Source organism: Dipodomys spectabilis, unplaced genomic scaffold (genome assembly GCF_019054845.1).
Source record: "Dipodomys spectabilis isolate Male_0828 unplaced genomic scaffold, ASM1905484v1 ptg000644l, whole genome shotgun sequence".
Lineage (NCBI taxonomy): Eukaryota > Metazoa > Chordata > Mammalia > Rodentia > Heteromyidae > Dipodomys > Dipodomys spectabilis.
This window is the reverse complement of record NW_024871321.1, coordinates 608,777-624,627: the sequence shown is the minus strand read 5'-3', so window position 1 is coordinate 624,627 and position 15,851 is coordinate 608,777. Positions and strand designations below refer to the sequence as shown.

The 15,851-nt window shown below is 45.1% G+C and overlaps 1 protein-coding gene across 1 annotated transcript in view; it reads right to left on the bottom strand.

Annotated features, from left to right (window-relative positions):
* The window catches only part of Lrp6 (LDL receptor related protein 6), an 86,083-nt gene that overhangs the window by 51,242 nt on the left and 18,990 nt on the right, over positions 1–15,851 (bottom strand). Inside the window, exons 4-7 of the mRNA XM_042671554.1 lie at positions 11,125–11,321; positions 8,215–8,346; positions 4,148–4,544; positions 3,017–3,188 (exon numbers count right to left, since the gene is read on the bottom strand). Coding sequence (XP_042527488.1) covers positions 3,017–3,188; positions 4,148–4,544; positions 8,215–8,346; positions 11,125–11,321 — 898 coding nt within the window. The remainder of the gene's footprint in view (positions 1–3,016; positions 3,189–4,147; positions 4,545–8,214; positions 8,347–11,124; positions 11,322–15,851) is intronic.

Here is a 15,851-nt window from a genome sequence, read left to right as displayed (position 1 = left end):
GTCTGGACAGAAAAGTCCAAAAGAGTCCATCTCCAAAAATAATCAGCAAAGAACTGGAAGTCAAGTAGCAGAACACCAGCCAACCAAGCAAACCAATGGCTCTTTCTCTGCTAATACAGGAAGCCCTAGAAGAACACGGCAGAAGTTAGGAGGTGTGGGAACGGTGCAGACGGGTGAACCAGAAAGTCCGTTCATAAAGGGATGAAATCATTCCAGCGTAATAAGAAACCTGACAGGTACCAGCAAGTACCTTTTAAACACCACCTACAGGCAAGTGGCCGCTATCAGCTGACAAGCAGAGGAAGCAGGCACAGCCCCCCCCCACGTTGTTACTGAAGCAGCAGCCACTGTGGTAGTCCTTTAGTATAGTATCACAGCAATGACCAATGTCCCATCCCAATTTCCAGAGGTTGAGATAAATCAGAGGGAAATGTGTTTGTTCTGTAATTCCATTAAAAACAAGTCAGATCTAGAAAACAAGGGTTCCCCATTCCTTCTCCCTGGCCACATGACTACTGGAAAGAGTGAAAAGCAGCAGGAAGGAGGGCCTAGACAGGCTCGTAGTGAACAAGCACACTGAGGTCTGAGCTCTCCTTCGTGCTGCCACGCCCTACCACAACAAATGCAACTTCAACAGGTGCAGCCTGATCCTGAATGAAGTCTCAGGTCCTCCAAAAGACAAGGAAGGGATCACAGCCAGAACCTGACAGACTCTTAGATGGAGCTGCTTCATTCCTAGGCATGACAAAGCCGGGAGGCTTTCTCAAGAGAAGGGACTAGAAGGGAGCTGTCTCAGATCAGATCAGCGCCTGGGATCATCGGCTACACACTACACAACAGGAGACTCGCCCAAAAGCCTCTGGGGAAGAGATAACCTATCTTTCCCAAGGTTTTCAAGTTCAGTATTATCAGCTACTATCAAGTAAACTGAGAGAAAATGATGGTGTGGTAAATATAGTTTCTATAATGACTTCTAAGTCTTAGTGGAGAGAGCTAACGGTTTCCTCGGTTTCCTCCTCAAACGTGCCAGACTGGTGTGATACACGGTCGGCTCAAGAGGCTGAGGCAAGGGGATCGCATGAGTCCAGGAGGTTGAAGTGAGCCTGGGCATCATAGCCCAGGAAAGAAGGCAGAGAGGAAAAGGGAAGGAGTGGGGGGAGACCCCGGAACAGATAAACAATAGTACGAGTTGCCCAGTTTTCTAGACTATTTGTGAAAACGACAAAACCATTGAACCCCAACTTGTAAAAGGTCTCCAGAATCTCCAGTAGAAAGAATAAAGCTATCTTTGTGTAGCTTGCTGAAACTAATTTTACCACTAACAGCAAACAAGCTGCCAAAAGAGGACAAAGAACAACAGTTAAGTGCAGAAACCTGGAGGAAGAGAGATGGATCTGCAAGGCAAGCTTACGTGAGAATGCAGCCCCACAGGTGAGGCCCTGGGTTTCAGCCTCCCATTGGCACCTTGGAGAAGAAGGAAAGACAGGGCGAGGGAGCCATGACCTCACTGTACATACGAGGACATATCAGGTGCCAGAAGAAAGCAGCCCGAACAGATACTGGTTCTCAAGTGTACTGTACTCAAGACAAGCAACTCTGTTAATAAACATTATGTAATCAAGTATGTCTTTGTCTTTATAACTTAACTCTGTCACTCCATAAATTCTCATTCCTTTATCTGAACCCCTCCTGAATTATTTGTGATTCTGAATAAATTCCAGAAGTGAAAAACTCCCAGCAAGAAACAAGGCCTTTGTCTTCAAACTAGTCAACCGTAGTTTTCTTTCTGATGCGGTTCACCACTCCTCAGTCTTCCAGGACACCAGGGCTCAGCCTTCCTCGAGACACTGCATGCGTGTGTGCATGAGTGTGTGCATGTATGCGCACGTGTGGATTAGGTGGGGGGTTGTACTTGGGCACACCCAACTGAACAGCCAGTCTGGAAGTGAATCACACCACTGTCTCGTTAGCACTACCCCCTGCTGCTCAGGATTCAAACACTAACCTGGACTAAGTGTAGAGGAGGGGATCTGGGTGAAACAAAAACAGGAGGAAATGTCACAGGGCAAAATGTGCTGGTAATGGAAACCAGCTGCAAGACAGAGGGGCCATTTTCAGTACGTGGGCCTCGTGGAATACTAACGGGCTACTTCAATTCCAAGTTTCCACTCTGGAGGGAAGAGCGCTCAATTCATGGTTCCCTCAAAAGTCCCTGGCACTCCTCAGAATTACCTTTCTCAAATAACAGCTCTACAGTCCAAATTTTCTACGCATTAGGTATGTGCAGAGGTTCTCTGAAGAGCTATTCAAAGCCACTCCTTACATGAGGGCTCTTGAAACCCCCAGAGGAAAAATAAGATCATAATTCAGTATGATGTGAGCTATAAAAACCTCTAGTACAACCTACTTCAAAGTTGTGAATTTAAAACTTCACACTCAATATCAACAGTATGTTCCATTTCCAAAGCACTGTGATAAAATACTTACCACTATTTTCACTATAATTCTATTTGATTGCACAAATTTAATTCTATCACTTGGCAAATATCTTCTACAAACTACTATATGGCACAAAATAAAAATTTAAAAATTGCAGCTGAGTGTGGTGGCTCATGCCTGTAATCCCAGCTTTGAGGGGGGCTCAGACAGAATTGAGAGTTCAAAACCAGCCTGTGATACATAGTAGACCAACTTGTCTGTAGTAACCATTAATATTCAATATATGGCCCACCAACATCCTCCTAGAAACTTCCTCTAGGAGTTTCTGGCAGTGGCTTTACCCAAAATGAGGAAAATCACTCATGTAAGTTCTTAAGACCAGAAACAACGTTAGCTTCCCATGTAATGTAAGTCAGAAATCCTAGTTAGGTGGAAGGAAGCCCATTTATCTCTACAAGTATGAAGGTTGAATAATATTTCTCTAAAACACTGTTAAGGTAAGAATATCTGCCCTAAATTACTATCAACTCAGAAACCATTGTAAAATTGATTTTAACATGAAAAGCAAGGAACAAACCTCAATTTTGTCTGTTTTGGCATCTCCCCAGTATATTGTGCCTTCATCATAATCCAAGGCTAAACCGTTGGGCCAACCAAGAGAAGTATTAACCAATACTACTCTGTCAGAACCATCCAGAGCTGCTCGCTCAATTTTCGGGATTTCTCCCCAGTCAGTCCAATACATGTACCTATGGAAGTATACAGAGAGTGAGCTAAGAGTAGACAATGTGAGCTCCATCCACACATGACATTTCCTGTCATTAGCCACTGCTACAGAACAGAATTCTAAAAACCAGAAGCATTTACACAATCAAGCTATGTCAAAGACGTTCTTGGAGCAGTACCTGAGTCTGTTGAAACTTTCAGATCAGTGTTTTCTATAACTGGCTTTGAAAATGGCTCCCAATAATGATACTCCACTTTTACTTCTATCTTTTTTCTCTCAATATTTTATACTTTTTCCCATAACTTCCACATTTTTCTTGATGGTGTGTCATCGCTGTACTGGTAGGGATTTTCAAAAAACAAACCAGATTCTCCAAACAGGTAATTCTTCCTGCAGTGCTGTGATTCTTGTGGCCCTGAGGTTTCTGTGCACTGGGTATGTGCATTGAGATACCATACTGGCCACTCTGCTCGTCCTCAAGAGAAATCTCACACCAACAGTAACACTGGGAGTCTGAGGAAAACTACTGCTTCCTTCCCAGCCTGCAGTCAGGGTAACATGGCTACACATACAAAGAACGCTAAGGAAGGAGTAAAGCAGTATCCAAGACTTGGGGAACTAGATATATTCTCCCCTACAAGTACTGAAATGGATGAAACTAAATTAGAGCCAAGGGGAGGAGTTCTGAAAACATTTTTTTTAACAATTCTGATAGCCAGAATGTAGTCAATATTAAAAAAAAAAAAAAGAAGAATGCAGTCAAGATATGGACTCAATTTAGAAAGAAAAAAATATTCAAGGCAAAAGACCATAGGACCAAATCCTTAACCTAGGATTTTATTTAATCACTGTAGTCTCATTAAAGAGCTTCCCAATAAGCCAGTATAAAGTTCCTGTACTTCCTACCATGGAGTGCTGTTCCCAAGGGCCTATGGAAAGCAGAAACACCAGACAAGAGTTACAGTCAGCAGAACTTCTTACCCAACCATGGGATCTAAAACAATGGCCCGGGGTTCCTCTAAATCCTCTGAAATCAAGATCTTCCTCATGGTCCCATTGAGTCTTGTCACCTCTATCCGGTCTGTGCCAGTGTCCGTCCAGTACAGGTTTCGCGCCACCCAGTCGACAGCAATGCCATCAGGGTGGGCTATCTGAGCGGTGACCACAAACTGACTGCCAGAGCCGTCTATGAAGGAGCGGCGTATGGCCCTCACTTCGTCATCGGTCCAGTAGACGTAGCCTTCCGCAGGGTCGTAATCAATAGCGATGGCATGGCGGATATCCTCTAACTGAAGGACAATGTCTGTAAAGTCCGGGGTGTCCAGAGAGATACGCCTCAAGTCCGTCCTCCGGGCTAAAAGCAATAGTTCAGTAGCACCTACCGTAAGGAAAAATGAAAAAGAAATCATTTGAGGGTGTGAGCAAAATGTAGCTGCTCTATATCAATGAAGAACTGCTTCAGGATTTAAAAATGAAAGAAATGAGATGCCATTCTCCTCAAAGTGGAAAACGCAGTGATATTGCAAAAACAGGAGGGTCTCCTGGGAGGTTAAGCTCCAGAATAACTGGACAGTCCAGTTGTGACCCACTCTCTGCTTTGATTTATTAGATAGCTTCTGATTAACATAGCTGTTGGTAATCAATAATGGTTTTACACAAGTAGTTCACACCTATAAGCCTAACTACTCAGGAAACTGAGATCTGAAAATCAAGGTTCAAAGCCAGCCCAAGCAGACAAATCCACAAAACTCTCATCTCCAACTAACCAGCAAAAACCAGGAGATATGGATGAAGTGGCAGAGGACTAACCATGAACAAAAAAGCTAAGCAAGAGCATTGAGACTCTCAAACTCTGTTCAACCCCCAGTACAACAATGACTTTATAATAAATAGCTACGTAAAGGAGCAAGGAAGTAGAGAATAGAGTCTTTCCTCAAGAAGGATTTTTTAAGGCTAAAAAAAAAAAAAAATCTATGACAAGAATCTTTGTGGTTAGTGGGAATGCTACAAAAACTGGATTTATGGTGATGGTTGCACAACTCTGCACACATTGAAAATAACTAAGCATATGTCTGACAAGAAAGAATTTTACAGTATATAAATTACACTTCAGTAAGCTGTCTTACATTCTGGGCAGTACAGGATAGACATGAGCACAAAGACAACTGTAGAAAAAACAACAGCCCCACCAGAGGGAGGGAGCCTGGTCAACCGACCACAGTGCTCAAGAGGAAGAGCAGGGTATCCAAAACAACTGCTCACCTAGGGGTGGGAAGTGGCTCAGTGGTAGAGTGCTTGCCTTGCATGCACTGCGTTTGATTCCTCAGCACCACATAAGCAGAAAAAGCTGGAAGTAGCACTGTGGCTCAAGTGGTAGGGTGCCAGCCTTAAGCTGAAGAGCTGAGGAATAGCACCCAGGCCCAGAGTTCAAGCCCCAGGGCCAAAAAAAAAAAAAAAGTATATTGACAAGGGACCGTGGGGGAAAATAAACCTTCTAGCCAAAAAGATGTGTGCAAAAGAAAACACTGGTATATAAACTTCAAGCATCGATCTGGAATTATAGTCTCCCCGCGCTGTCTTACTCTCACACTGAGGCAAAGTGAACCAGAGACGGGAGGAAGGCAGCCCCAAATGAGACGCAGGCCCCAGGTAGGAATGATGCTGACAGGGCAGTGCCCACGCTGAGCAGAGAGGAGTCAGAGCTGTCCACTTGAGCACAGTGGTCCAGAGACTGGGATTTAAGACTACCACCTGCCAAATGTACACCTGAAATTTAAAACCGGTTAAACTTGTACATTTGCACAGCCCTGAGAGAAAACAAACTTCTATTGCTAAAATAAATTTTCTGTTTTAAAGTCAGGCTACATTTTTAAACAAAAAAGCAATGTGACAAAAACCTTTTGTTTAAACTGAAACCAAATTATTGTTTGCCATGGAAACCATCTGACAGGAGTCAGCCAACTTCACCTTTGACTATAAGGTAATTTATCACTGCCAAGCCATAACGAACATCCAGAACACGAACTCGACTCCGTCTCTGACTCCCTGACCTCCCTGCCAGGAACTCTCCGGCACACTGAAATAAAGCCTTCTGCTTTTCGATTTAAAAAAAAAAAAAAAAAAGACAGCTACACAGAATGGCTTCCTTAGGTTTTTCTGGTTGCTGGAAAAGGCATAGTGATCCGCCGGGAAGAATGGAGAGCAATTCTCATTAAGAGGGAAAAGAAGAGAATTGTACTCTTCCTAAAAGAAGTCCCTGAAATGTCCGAATCAGCTACTTCTCCCAATACCCTCTCCCTATGGGGAATTAAAAAGAAGCAGAAGTAGTAACCTGTGCTGTCAAGCAGGAAAAGAACCTACTCTAAAGAGTCCAATCTGGGGCTGGGAAGGTGGCTCAGTGGTAGAGCACTTGCCTTGCATGCCTGAGGCCCTGGGTTCGATTCCTCAGCACCACATAAGCAAAAAGAAAAAAGCTGGAAGTGGCGCTGTAGCTCAAGTGGTAGAGCGCTAGCCTTGAGCTGAAGAGCTGAGGGACAGCGCCCAGGCCCTGAGTTCAGGCCCCACGGCCGGACCCAAGAAAAAAAAAAAAAAGAGTCCAATCTGGATAACAGGGGGCTTATGCCTGGACTCCTTGAGATCAGAGGATTGTAGTTCAAAGCCAGCCAAGACAGAAAAGTCTGTGATACTCTTCTCTCTAATGAACCACTGGAAAACCAGAAGTGGAGCCGTGGCTCAACGTGGTAGAGCGCCAGTCTTGAGTGAAAAATGCTTAAGAACAGCACCCAGGCCCTGAGCTGAAGCCCTATGACTAACCAAAAAAAAAAAAAAAAGTCCAATCTGGAATTGCTCTTCCTTTGGAAAGCACTTATCTTAGCCGGAGCCGGTGGCTCACACCTGTAATCCTAGCTACTGAGGAGGCTGAGATCTGAGGATCACAGTTCAAAGCCAGCCTGGGCAGGAAAGGTGTGAGACTCTTATCTCCAATAAACCATTAGAAAACCGGAAGTGGCACTGTGTCTCAAAGCGGTAGAGCGCTTGAGCTTAAGAGTGCAGGGACAGCACCCAAGCCCAGAGTTCAAACCCCACGATCGACCCCCACACACACACAAAAAAAGCACTTATCTTAGCATTAAAGGCAAACAAAGAGCCAGGCACCAGTGCTCACACTTGTAATCCTAGCTACTCAAGAGGCTGAGATCTGAAGATTACAGCCCAAGGAAGAAAGTCTGTAAGAATCTTATCTCCAATTACCATCCAAAAAAGCTGAAGTATGGAGCTGTAGTTCAGAAGCAGAATATTAGCCTTGAGCACAAAAGCTCAGGGATAGCATCCAGGCCTTGAGTTCTACTGCCAAGAATGGCATAAAAAAATAAAAGAAAGAAAAAGAAAAGATAATCACAGAAGTAGCACTATGGCTCAAGTGGTAAAGCGCCAGGCTGAGCAGAAAAAGCTAAGAGACACTGCCTAGGTCTTGAGTTCAAGCACACGCACACGCGCGCGCGCACGCAATCAAGCTTTTGTTCAATCACTATCTATTCCATGTTGTTCTTTTTTGTTTTTAGTTATGGAGTTTGAACTCGGGGCCTGGGCGCTGTCCCTTCAGCTCTTCAGCTCAAGGATGGTGCTCTACCACTTGAGCTACAGAGCCACTTCCTGTTTTTCTGGTGGTTCATTGGAGATAGTTTTATGGCCTTTCCTGACCGGGCTGGCTTTGAACCATGATCCTCAGATCTCAGCATCCTGAGTCACTGGGATGACAGGTGTGAGTCAGAGTGGAGCTGTGGCTCAAGTGGTAGAGCATTAGCCCTGAATACAAAAGGTCAGGGACAGTGACCAGGCCCTGAGTTCAAGTCCCAGGAAGAGGGAGGAAGATGCCATGAGATACAAGACACCCCAGTCCCCATAATCATTTGGCAGTGACTAACTTGACTAACTTCCCAAAGCACTGTGATCTACAGAGCTTATACTTTTACAGAGAAGAAAAAGAAGTCATAAAAAGCCTCAACTGCTATGGCAGACTGTTTTTTTCTTGGATGACGTCAGCTTACCATCTTTGCAGGTTTTCCCATTCTCCAGAAGTCTGACCCCGGTTGGGCAAGCACACTGATAAAAAGGCTTGAGTGGAGACATCAAACACAAGTGGGAACAACCACCATTATCAACTCCACATGGATTTGTAGCTGTCAAACATAAATCACATTGATTACTACCAATGATGGTGGGCAACCTTTCCTCACTCTACATACACAAAGGTTAACAGCCACAACGTGGCAACTGTGATAAACCAAAATTAGTACCAAATGTCACCCACCTACCGACCCTGCCACAAGGAACAGAATTAGTGAGCATTTACTTGTTACCAAAGGGAATAAATAAGAAGTAAAGCACAAAAGCCTTGCCCTGAGAGTTTACAAGCTAAAGTTAATAGTAAAACCATTTTTAAAACGATGGAAATTAGCCCCTAGGAAGCGGGAGGAAAATGGGTTAAAAAAGAAACTAGTAGCTGGGCACCGGTGGCTCACACCTATAATCCTAGTTACTCAGGAAGCTGTGACCTGAGGATCTCGGTTCAAAGCCAGCCCGGGCAAGAAGGTCCAGTAGATTTTATTTTTTTTTTGTCCGTCGTGGGGCTTGAACTCTGGGCCTGGGCGCTGTCCCTCAGCTCTTCAGCTCAAGGCGAGCGCTCTACCACTTGAGCTACAGCGCCACTTCCGGTTTTCTGGTGGTTTATTGGAGATAGGAGTCTCACGGTCTCTCCTGCCCGGGCTGGCTTTGAACTGTGATCCTCAGATCTCAGCCTCCTGAGTAGCTAGGATTACAGGCGTGAGCCACCAGGGCCCGGCTCAAGGAGATTTTTATCTCTAATAAACCACTAGAAAACAGGAAGTGGTGCTGTGGCTCAAGCAGTAGTGCACTGGCCTTGAGCTGAAGAGCACAGGGACAGCACCCAAGCCAAGTTCAAGCCCCACAACTGACAAAAAGAAAAAAGAAAAAGAAAGAAACTAGTTAGACACTAGCAGCTCACACCTGAAATTCTACTCAGGAAGTAGAGCGCCAGCCTTGAGCAAAGAAACAAAAACAGCTCAAGGATAGTGCCCAGGCCCTTGAGTTCAAGCCCCAGGACTATTTCCCCACCCTCGCAAAAAAAGAGGAAAAACTAAACAAAGTCAGGCCTGGTGGCCCATACCTGCATCCTGGTACCTGTGAAATTGAGGCAAAAGAGTAAGTCTGAGGCCAACCTGGACTACAAGAGTGAGACCTATCTCGTTCATTCATTCATGAAAACTAGCACATCTGGGCTGGGAAGGTAGCTCAGTGGTAGAGTGCTTGCCTTGCATGCATGAGGCCCTGGGTTCAATTCCCCAGCACCACATATGCAAAAAGAAAAAATCCGGAAGTGGCACTGGCTCAAGTGGTAGAGCGCTAGCCTTGAGCTGAAGAGCTGAGGGACAGCGCCCAGGCCCAAAGTTCAGGCCCCACGACCGGACCAAAAGAAAACTAGCACATCTGTGGAAACAACTGGTATAGATGTATTCAAATAATAATATAGAAAATTCAGCAGAAGCTGCAGACCGTGAAACATGAGAAAAGAAAGATCCACGCAAACTCTCAAAGGATCAACTGTACCTTTTTCAAAGGGGAGGGGGAGAGAGTTTTGCCTGAGGTTTGACCATGCGAGTTAAGAAGTTCACGAGTAAACATTTCCTTTTGTACCAGAGAGTAATTTTAAAATGTTTTTATGAGTTTGTGACCATCAGACTCCAATTTTGATTATGTCCCCCTAAATGGAAAGAACTAATACCAAGCAACACATGATTCCAAAACTTTTCACTTCGGGCTTTGAAACATAAATCTGAAGTCTGCTCAGACACAGCCAGACAGTTATTTACACACAAGTGCCAAACACTTAACATTCTCCTATTCCTTTTAAACTTTGCTTCATTCCTCCCTTATAAGAGATCATTGTCAGTAGACAATTGTCAAGGGTAACCAAAAATAGAAGCAAAACTGAAAAGGGAGAAGAGGAAGGGAAGGAGGGAGGGAGGGAGGGAGACAGAGAGGAAGGGGGAGAGAGAGAAAAAAAGAAGGGAGAGAGAAGTAGGAAGAGGGGAGAGTGGGAAGAGGGGAGGAGGAAGGGAAAGGGAAGGGATGGGGGAAGAGGGGAAGGGGAGGAGGGGAAAAAAAGGGGAGAGAGAAGTAGGGGGAGGGGAAAAGAAGAGGAGGGAAAAGAAGAACAAGTGGAGAGGAGGGAAGAGGGGTGAGGGGAGAAGGGAGGAGAAGACAGAAGACAGGAGAGAGAGAGGTATGTACAGAAATGTTTAAGCCAATATTTAATCATCAAGCTTAGGAAGTTACATTCAAGTTTTCATCCAAAAAAGAAAAAGTCTAGTTAAGCACACACATGCAGTGTGCGAGGAAGAACTGTGTGTATATAATGAACTGTAGAAATGACCCTTGAATGTGTATCTTTGGGCCCTGACTAGCAAATGAGTTCCTTTACCAACCATATCCCAGACAGAGGATGAGGTCTGGTGTAAGGACAGGGATGGAGTACTGTTAAGAACCTGAATTTTCTTTTTTGGGGGGGTTGGTCGTGGGTCTTGAACTCTGGGTCTGGGCGTTGTCCCTGAACTCTTTCACTCAAGGTGAGTGCTCTACCATGTGAGCCACAGCTCCACTTCCAGTTTTCTGGTAGTTTATTAGAGATCAGAGTCTCATGGACTTTCCTGCCCAGGCTGGCTTTGAACTGCGATCCTCAGATCTCAGCCTCCTGAGTAGTTAGGATTACAGGCATGAGCCACTGGCGCCAGGCCTGAATCTTGTTTCTGTGCTTTTCTTCCTGTATTCCCTCGTACTCTTCAGATATGCCCTTCTTCCTCTACCGCTGAGCTCACTAAAGCCAGATTTCAGACTGCCACAGTGCTCCCTCTTGCAATGTAGAAATCAGGATTGCTTACCCTTTGGCTGCCTCTGCTGGCTGAAGGCATGTATATCCATGGGAGAGAAGATGTTAGAATGGATTTCACGCAGACCCTCGCCAGTATTCTTGTTGCAAGCCAAAATGGAGTGTGTATTCCAGTCAGTCCAGTACAATGTGTCCTCAAATAACGTCAAGGCAAAAGGGTGTGGAAGAGAACCTTTAACCACTGCCTGCCTGTCAACAGAAAAGGAAAACTTACAACTTACCTCCAACTTTCTTCTACCATGTCATCGCTTACAATGGCCACAGGGCATACTAGTAAATACAAATACTGAGGAAGACATACCTTTAGGTCACACACACAGAGGAAGAACAATTCACATGGTAAGTCCAAGTATGTTTTCAAGATGTCTCAAAGCTCCAACCCAGACCTGCAGGATGGCCCCTAATTTGGCAGCAGCTCCCAAGTTCACTATAGGTCACAGGAGAGAGAAGGCCAGAGCACTGGCACTGCTTCAATGCCCCTGCCCAAATACTAGCTCTGCCCTCACCTCTCCTATCCTTTCCCGTAGCTCTATCATCGGGAGGAAAGTGAGCCAACAGGAAAGTGCCAGGGTTGCAGTAAGACTTAAATAGGTTCATCCTGGGTGATGTGGAAGAACACAGACCCTGAGCCTGTGTCTTCAGTCACTTCTCCTGGTCTTGGAAACTGGGTGAAAAGACACGTAACATGCCAAGAAGCCAAGAAGAACCAGGAGCAATTCCAGCAATGATCATCTAAGATGACATCCAGGCAGCCAAAAGTCCTGCCACTGGCAAAATACATTCATGAGACAAAGCAGACCTGCATCTCTCCCAAACAGTTCATGCTATGTAGAAGGAGAGGTAAAGAATCCGAGGCACAGGACTTTACTGTGTCACGGAGTACAATAACTAGCAAATGTTCTGCAAAAGTGAATAAATCATGTTTTGAGTTGAGACTATCCAAGGAAATAAATGCTCTGCTATTTTCATAAACTCAACTTTTCCAGTGGCTCAGTCCAAAAAGAGGGCAGGGAGAACATACTCTACTAAAGAAAAATTAGAGAATCACATGGTAAGGAGGACTGGGTTTGTCTTCAGGAGGCTTCCGTTTGTCTTGAGGCTCTGTCCCTGAGCTTTTGCTCAAGGCTGGCATTCTACCACTTGAGCCACAATGAATATGTTATTTCTGCCTTATGTCTCTGTGGACTACTAAGCAGGTCTAACCAAGTCACTCCCGGGACCCCTGTCTACATCTCCTGAAAACAAGGCCAGTGCTCTAGTGGTCTACCACAGCAGTCATGTTCTGAGTGCTAGCAACTTCTGACTCACTAACAAACTTCTCCACTGTCGGTGTGACCCAAGTACACGGCTCTCTGGCCAACTCTGCAGGGTTCATGGACCCGGCAGGTGCTTCTTCCAAACTCTATACCAGCTGGACTGACCTTTACAAAACACATGCTCTTGCTTGCTTCCTGTTTCTGGATCTCCTCCCAACAAGTCGGCCCCATCTCTGAAGGACCACCTGTGTGTGTAATAAATCATTCTATAACCACACCCTGTGACTACTGCCATGCATTCTGACACATGAACCTAGCCTTGGAAGGGAATTTCCCCATCACAGTGAGATTCTTGTAATACCTAAAAAGATGACATCAGAGGTGGTGGCTCAGGCTTTTGGACATCTCCACAGTTACAGTTAGGTATTGAAACTAAAAACCCCAGCTGGGTGCCGAGTGGCTCATACCTGTAATCCTATCTACTCAGGAGACTGAGATATGAGTATGTAGCAGTTCAAAGCCAGCATGGCAGGAAAGTTCATGCAATTCCTTATCTCCAATTAATCACAGAAAAAGCTGGCAGTGGTACTGTGGCTCAAGTGGTAGAGCACTATCCTTGAGTAAAAAGGATCTCAAGGACAGGACCTTAGCCTCAAGTTTGAGCCCCAGGATGGGGAGGGGCGAGTGCATGGAGGGAGATAGGGAGGGAGGGAGGGAACTAAAAGCCCCTCAACAACATTCAAGGCTTTTGAAGAGGCACAAACCCAAGATACTAGAAGCTATAAAAATTGCCAACAGATTAAAAAAAAGCCCGACTGGTATCACCAGCTCAGCAGAAGAAATTAGGAAAAACAATGGGGTATGTGGTAAATCTAAGAAGCGAAGAACACACAAGACAGACCACACTGAAAGACGCAGCAAAGCGATCTAAGACAGTAAACACCTCAGAGGTTTGCTGATCCTGTGCTACCACTGAAGAGACCAGAGTCCTTCCCCAACCACCAGCGGGTCAACCAGCACCCTCAGGCTCCCGTCCAAACAGAGCCTCAAAGTAAGGAAAAGTAAGTGTGACAGATACAAAAGAAACAATGGGCCGGGCACTGGTGGCTCACGCCTGTAATCCTAGCTACTCAGGAGGCTGAGATCTGAGGTCAAGGTTCAAAGCCAGTCCAGGCAGGAAAGTCCAGGAGACTCTTATCTCCAAGGAACCACCAGAAGACTGGAAATGGTGCAGTGGCCCACTGAAGAACGCAGGGACAGCGCCCAGACCCAGAGTTCAAGCCCCACGACCAACAAAAAAAGAAACAATGGGGGCAATGTGTAGGACAAAAACTAAGAGAAGAAAACAGAATCAGAAAAATCCAAGAAAGTACAGCTGTCGGGCTGGGAAGCTGGTGGCTCAGTGGTAGAGCGCTTGCCTTGCATGCATGAGGCCCTGGGTTCGATTCCTCAGCACCACATAAGCAGAAAAAGCCGGAAGTGGGGCTGAGGCTCAGGTCGTAGACTGCTGGTCTACAGCTGAAGAGCTGGGGGACAGCACCCAGGCCCAGAGTTCAGACCCCACAACTGACAAAAAAAAAAAAAGTACAGCTGCTTTTCTGAACAGAGCCATGAGCTCTGTTAAGCTAAATTATGATGTAATGAACTCTGCTTTTTCCTACAAGTTCCAGATACAGCAGGTGCGTAGGCCTCACTTTTAATCCCAGCACTCAGGAGGTTTTGGTAGAAGGATCACAAGTTTGAGTCCAGGCTGGAATACACAGTGAGAAAAAAAGAGGAGGAAGGGAAGACAGTAACACAGAAACTCCACTAAAAAGTCAGCATCAAAACTAAGGTGTACAGGGGCTGGGAAGGTGGCTCAGTGGTAGAGCACTTGCCTTGCACGCATGAGGCCCTGGGTTCCATTCCTCAGCACCACATAAGCAAAAAGAAAAAAGCCAGAAGTGGCGCTTTGGCTCAGGTGGTAGAGCGCTAGCCTTGAGCTGAAGAGCTGAGGGACAGCGCCCAGGCCCAGAGTTCAGGCCCCACGACCGGACCCAAAAAAAAAAAAAACTAAGGTATACAAAGAAAGTATCTCACCAAACACAATAAAATATCAGAAAAGACATGGAAAAAAATCACCATGGGGCTGGGAAGGTGGCTCAGTGGTAGGGTACTTGCCTTGCATGCCTGAGGCCCTGGGTTCTATTCCTCAGCACCACATAAGCAAAAAGAAAAAAGCCGGAAGTGGAACTGTGGCTCAAGTGGTAGAGAGCTAGCCTTGAGCTGAAGAGCTGAGGGACAGCGCCCAGGCCCAGAATTCAGGCCCCATAACCGGACACACACACACACACACACACACACACACACTCACACTCACCAGAATGACTTCTTCGAAAACACAAACACTGAGAAAAAATGCCAGAAAAAAATATGTAATTTGACACAAAAGCTTCTATGGATATGTTATTTTCTGTTAATATCCGTTAAGACTGTCTAGAGCAATTAAAACACCACATGGGTTTAACAGAAATGTAATACACAGGGCAATAATAACATAGAAAAGAAGGAAATGGAACTATTCTAGGAGAAAATATTAAGTTAATATTGAAATGCAACAAAATACATATTGCCGTCTACAAATAATCACCTAAAAATCCAAAAATTTACTTTTAGGAGGTAAAAAAAAAGGAATTCAGATGATTCAAGTAGAAAACAACACAAAGGGGGCTAAATACAAAAATAAAGGACAGAGGAACAAAATGACACCAGATTTAACAAGAAAAAAGTCAAATGCCAGTTAGAACCCCAACCTTACCATTGATAACATTAGAACAAACAGTCCAATCAAATAAAATTTAACAAAGCAAAAATCCAGCTATATCCTGTCTGTAAGAGACAACTTGAGCAGGACACCAGCGGTTCATACCTATAATCATAGATACCTAGTCAGGAGGCTGAGAGCTAGGGGATTGAGTGTGCAAGTAAGTCTGGGCAGCAAAGTTCAGCAGACTCCATCTCCAAAATAACCAGCAAAAAGCAGGGCTGGAGAAGCTGCTCGGGTGGGAGAGTGCCAGTCTAACATGAGATCAAACCCCAAGTACCCCCAAGAGAGGGAGATGGAGGGAGGGAAAGAAGAGGAGAGAAGAGGGAAGCCAGGGGAGGAAAAGGGAGAGACCACTTCTGACACAGACTCAAATAGGTTGATATTAAAAGGTTGTAGCAAATGGTAACAATATCACTGGTGCAGCCCTCACAAAAACTGAAAGACTGAACTGAGTAAACACAAAATACTACTGGAATTACTAAAGCACATTTTGTGAGAAAGAGTAAAATCACCAGGAAGCAATAACAAACATATACACATAAAAAGAGCCCCAAAGCAAAAAAAAAAAAAAAAACAAAACAAAACAAAACAACCAACCCCCCCCTATCAAAAGTATCTAGATCAAAAAGGACCGGAGAGGGCTCAAGCAGTAGCATA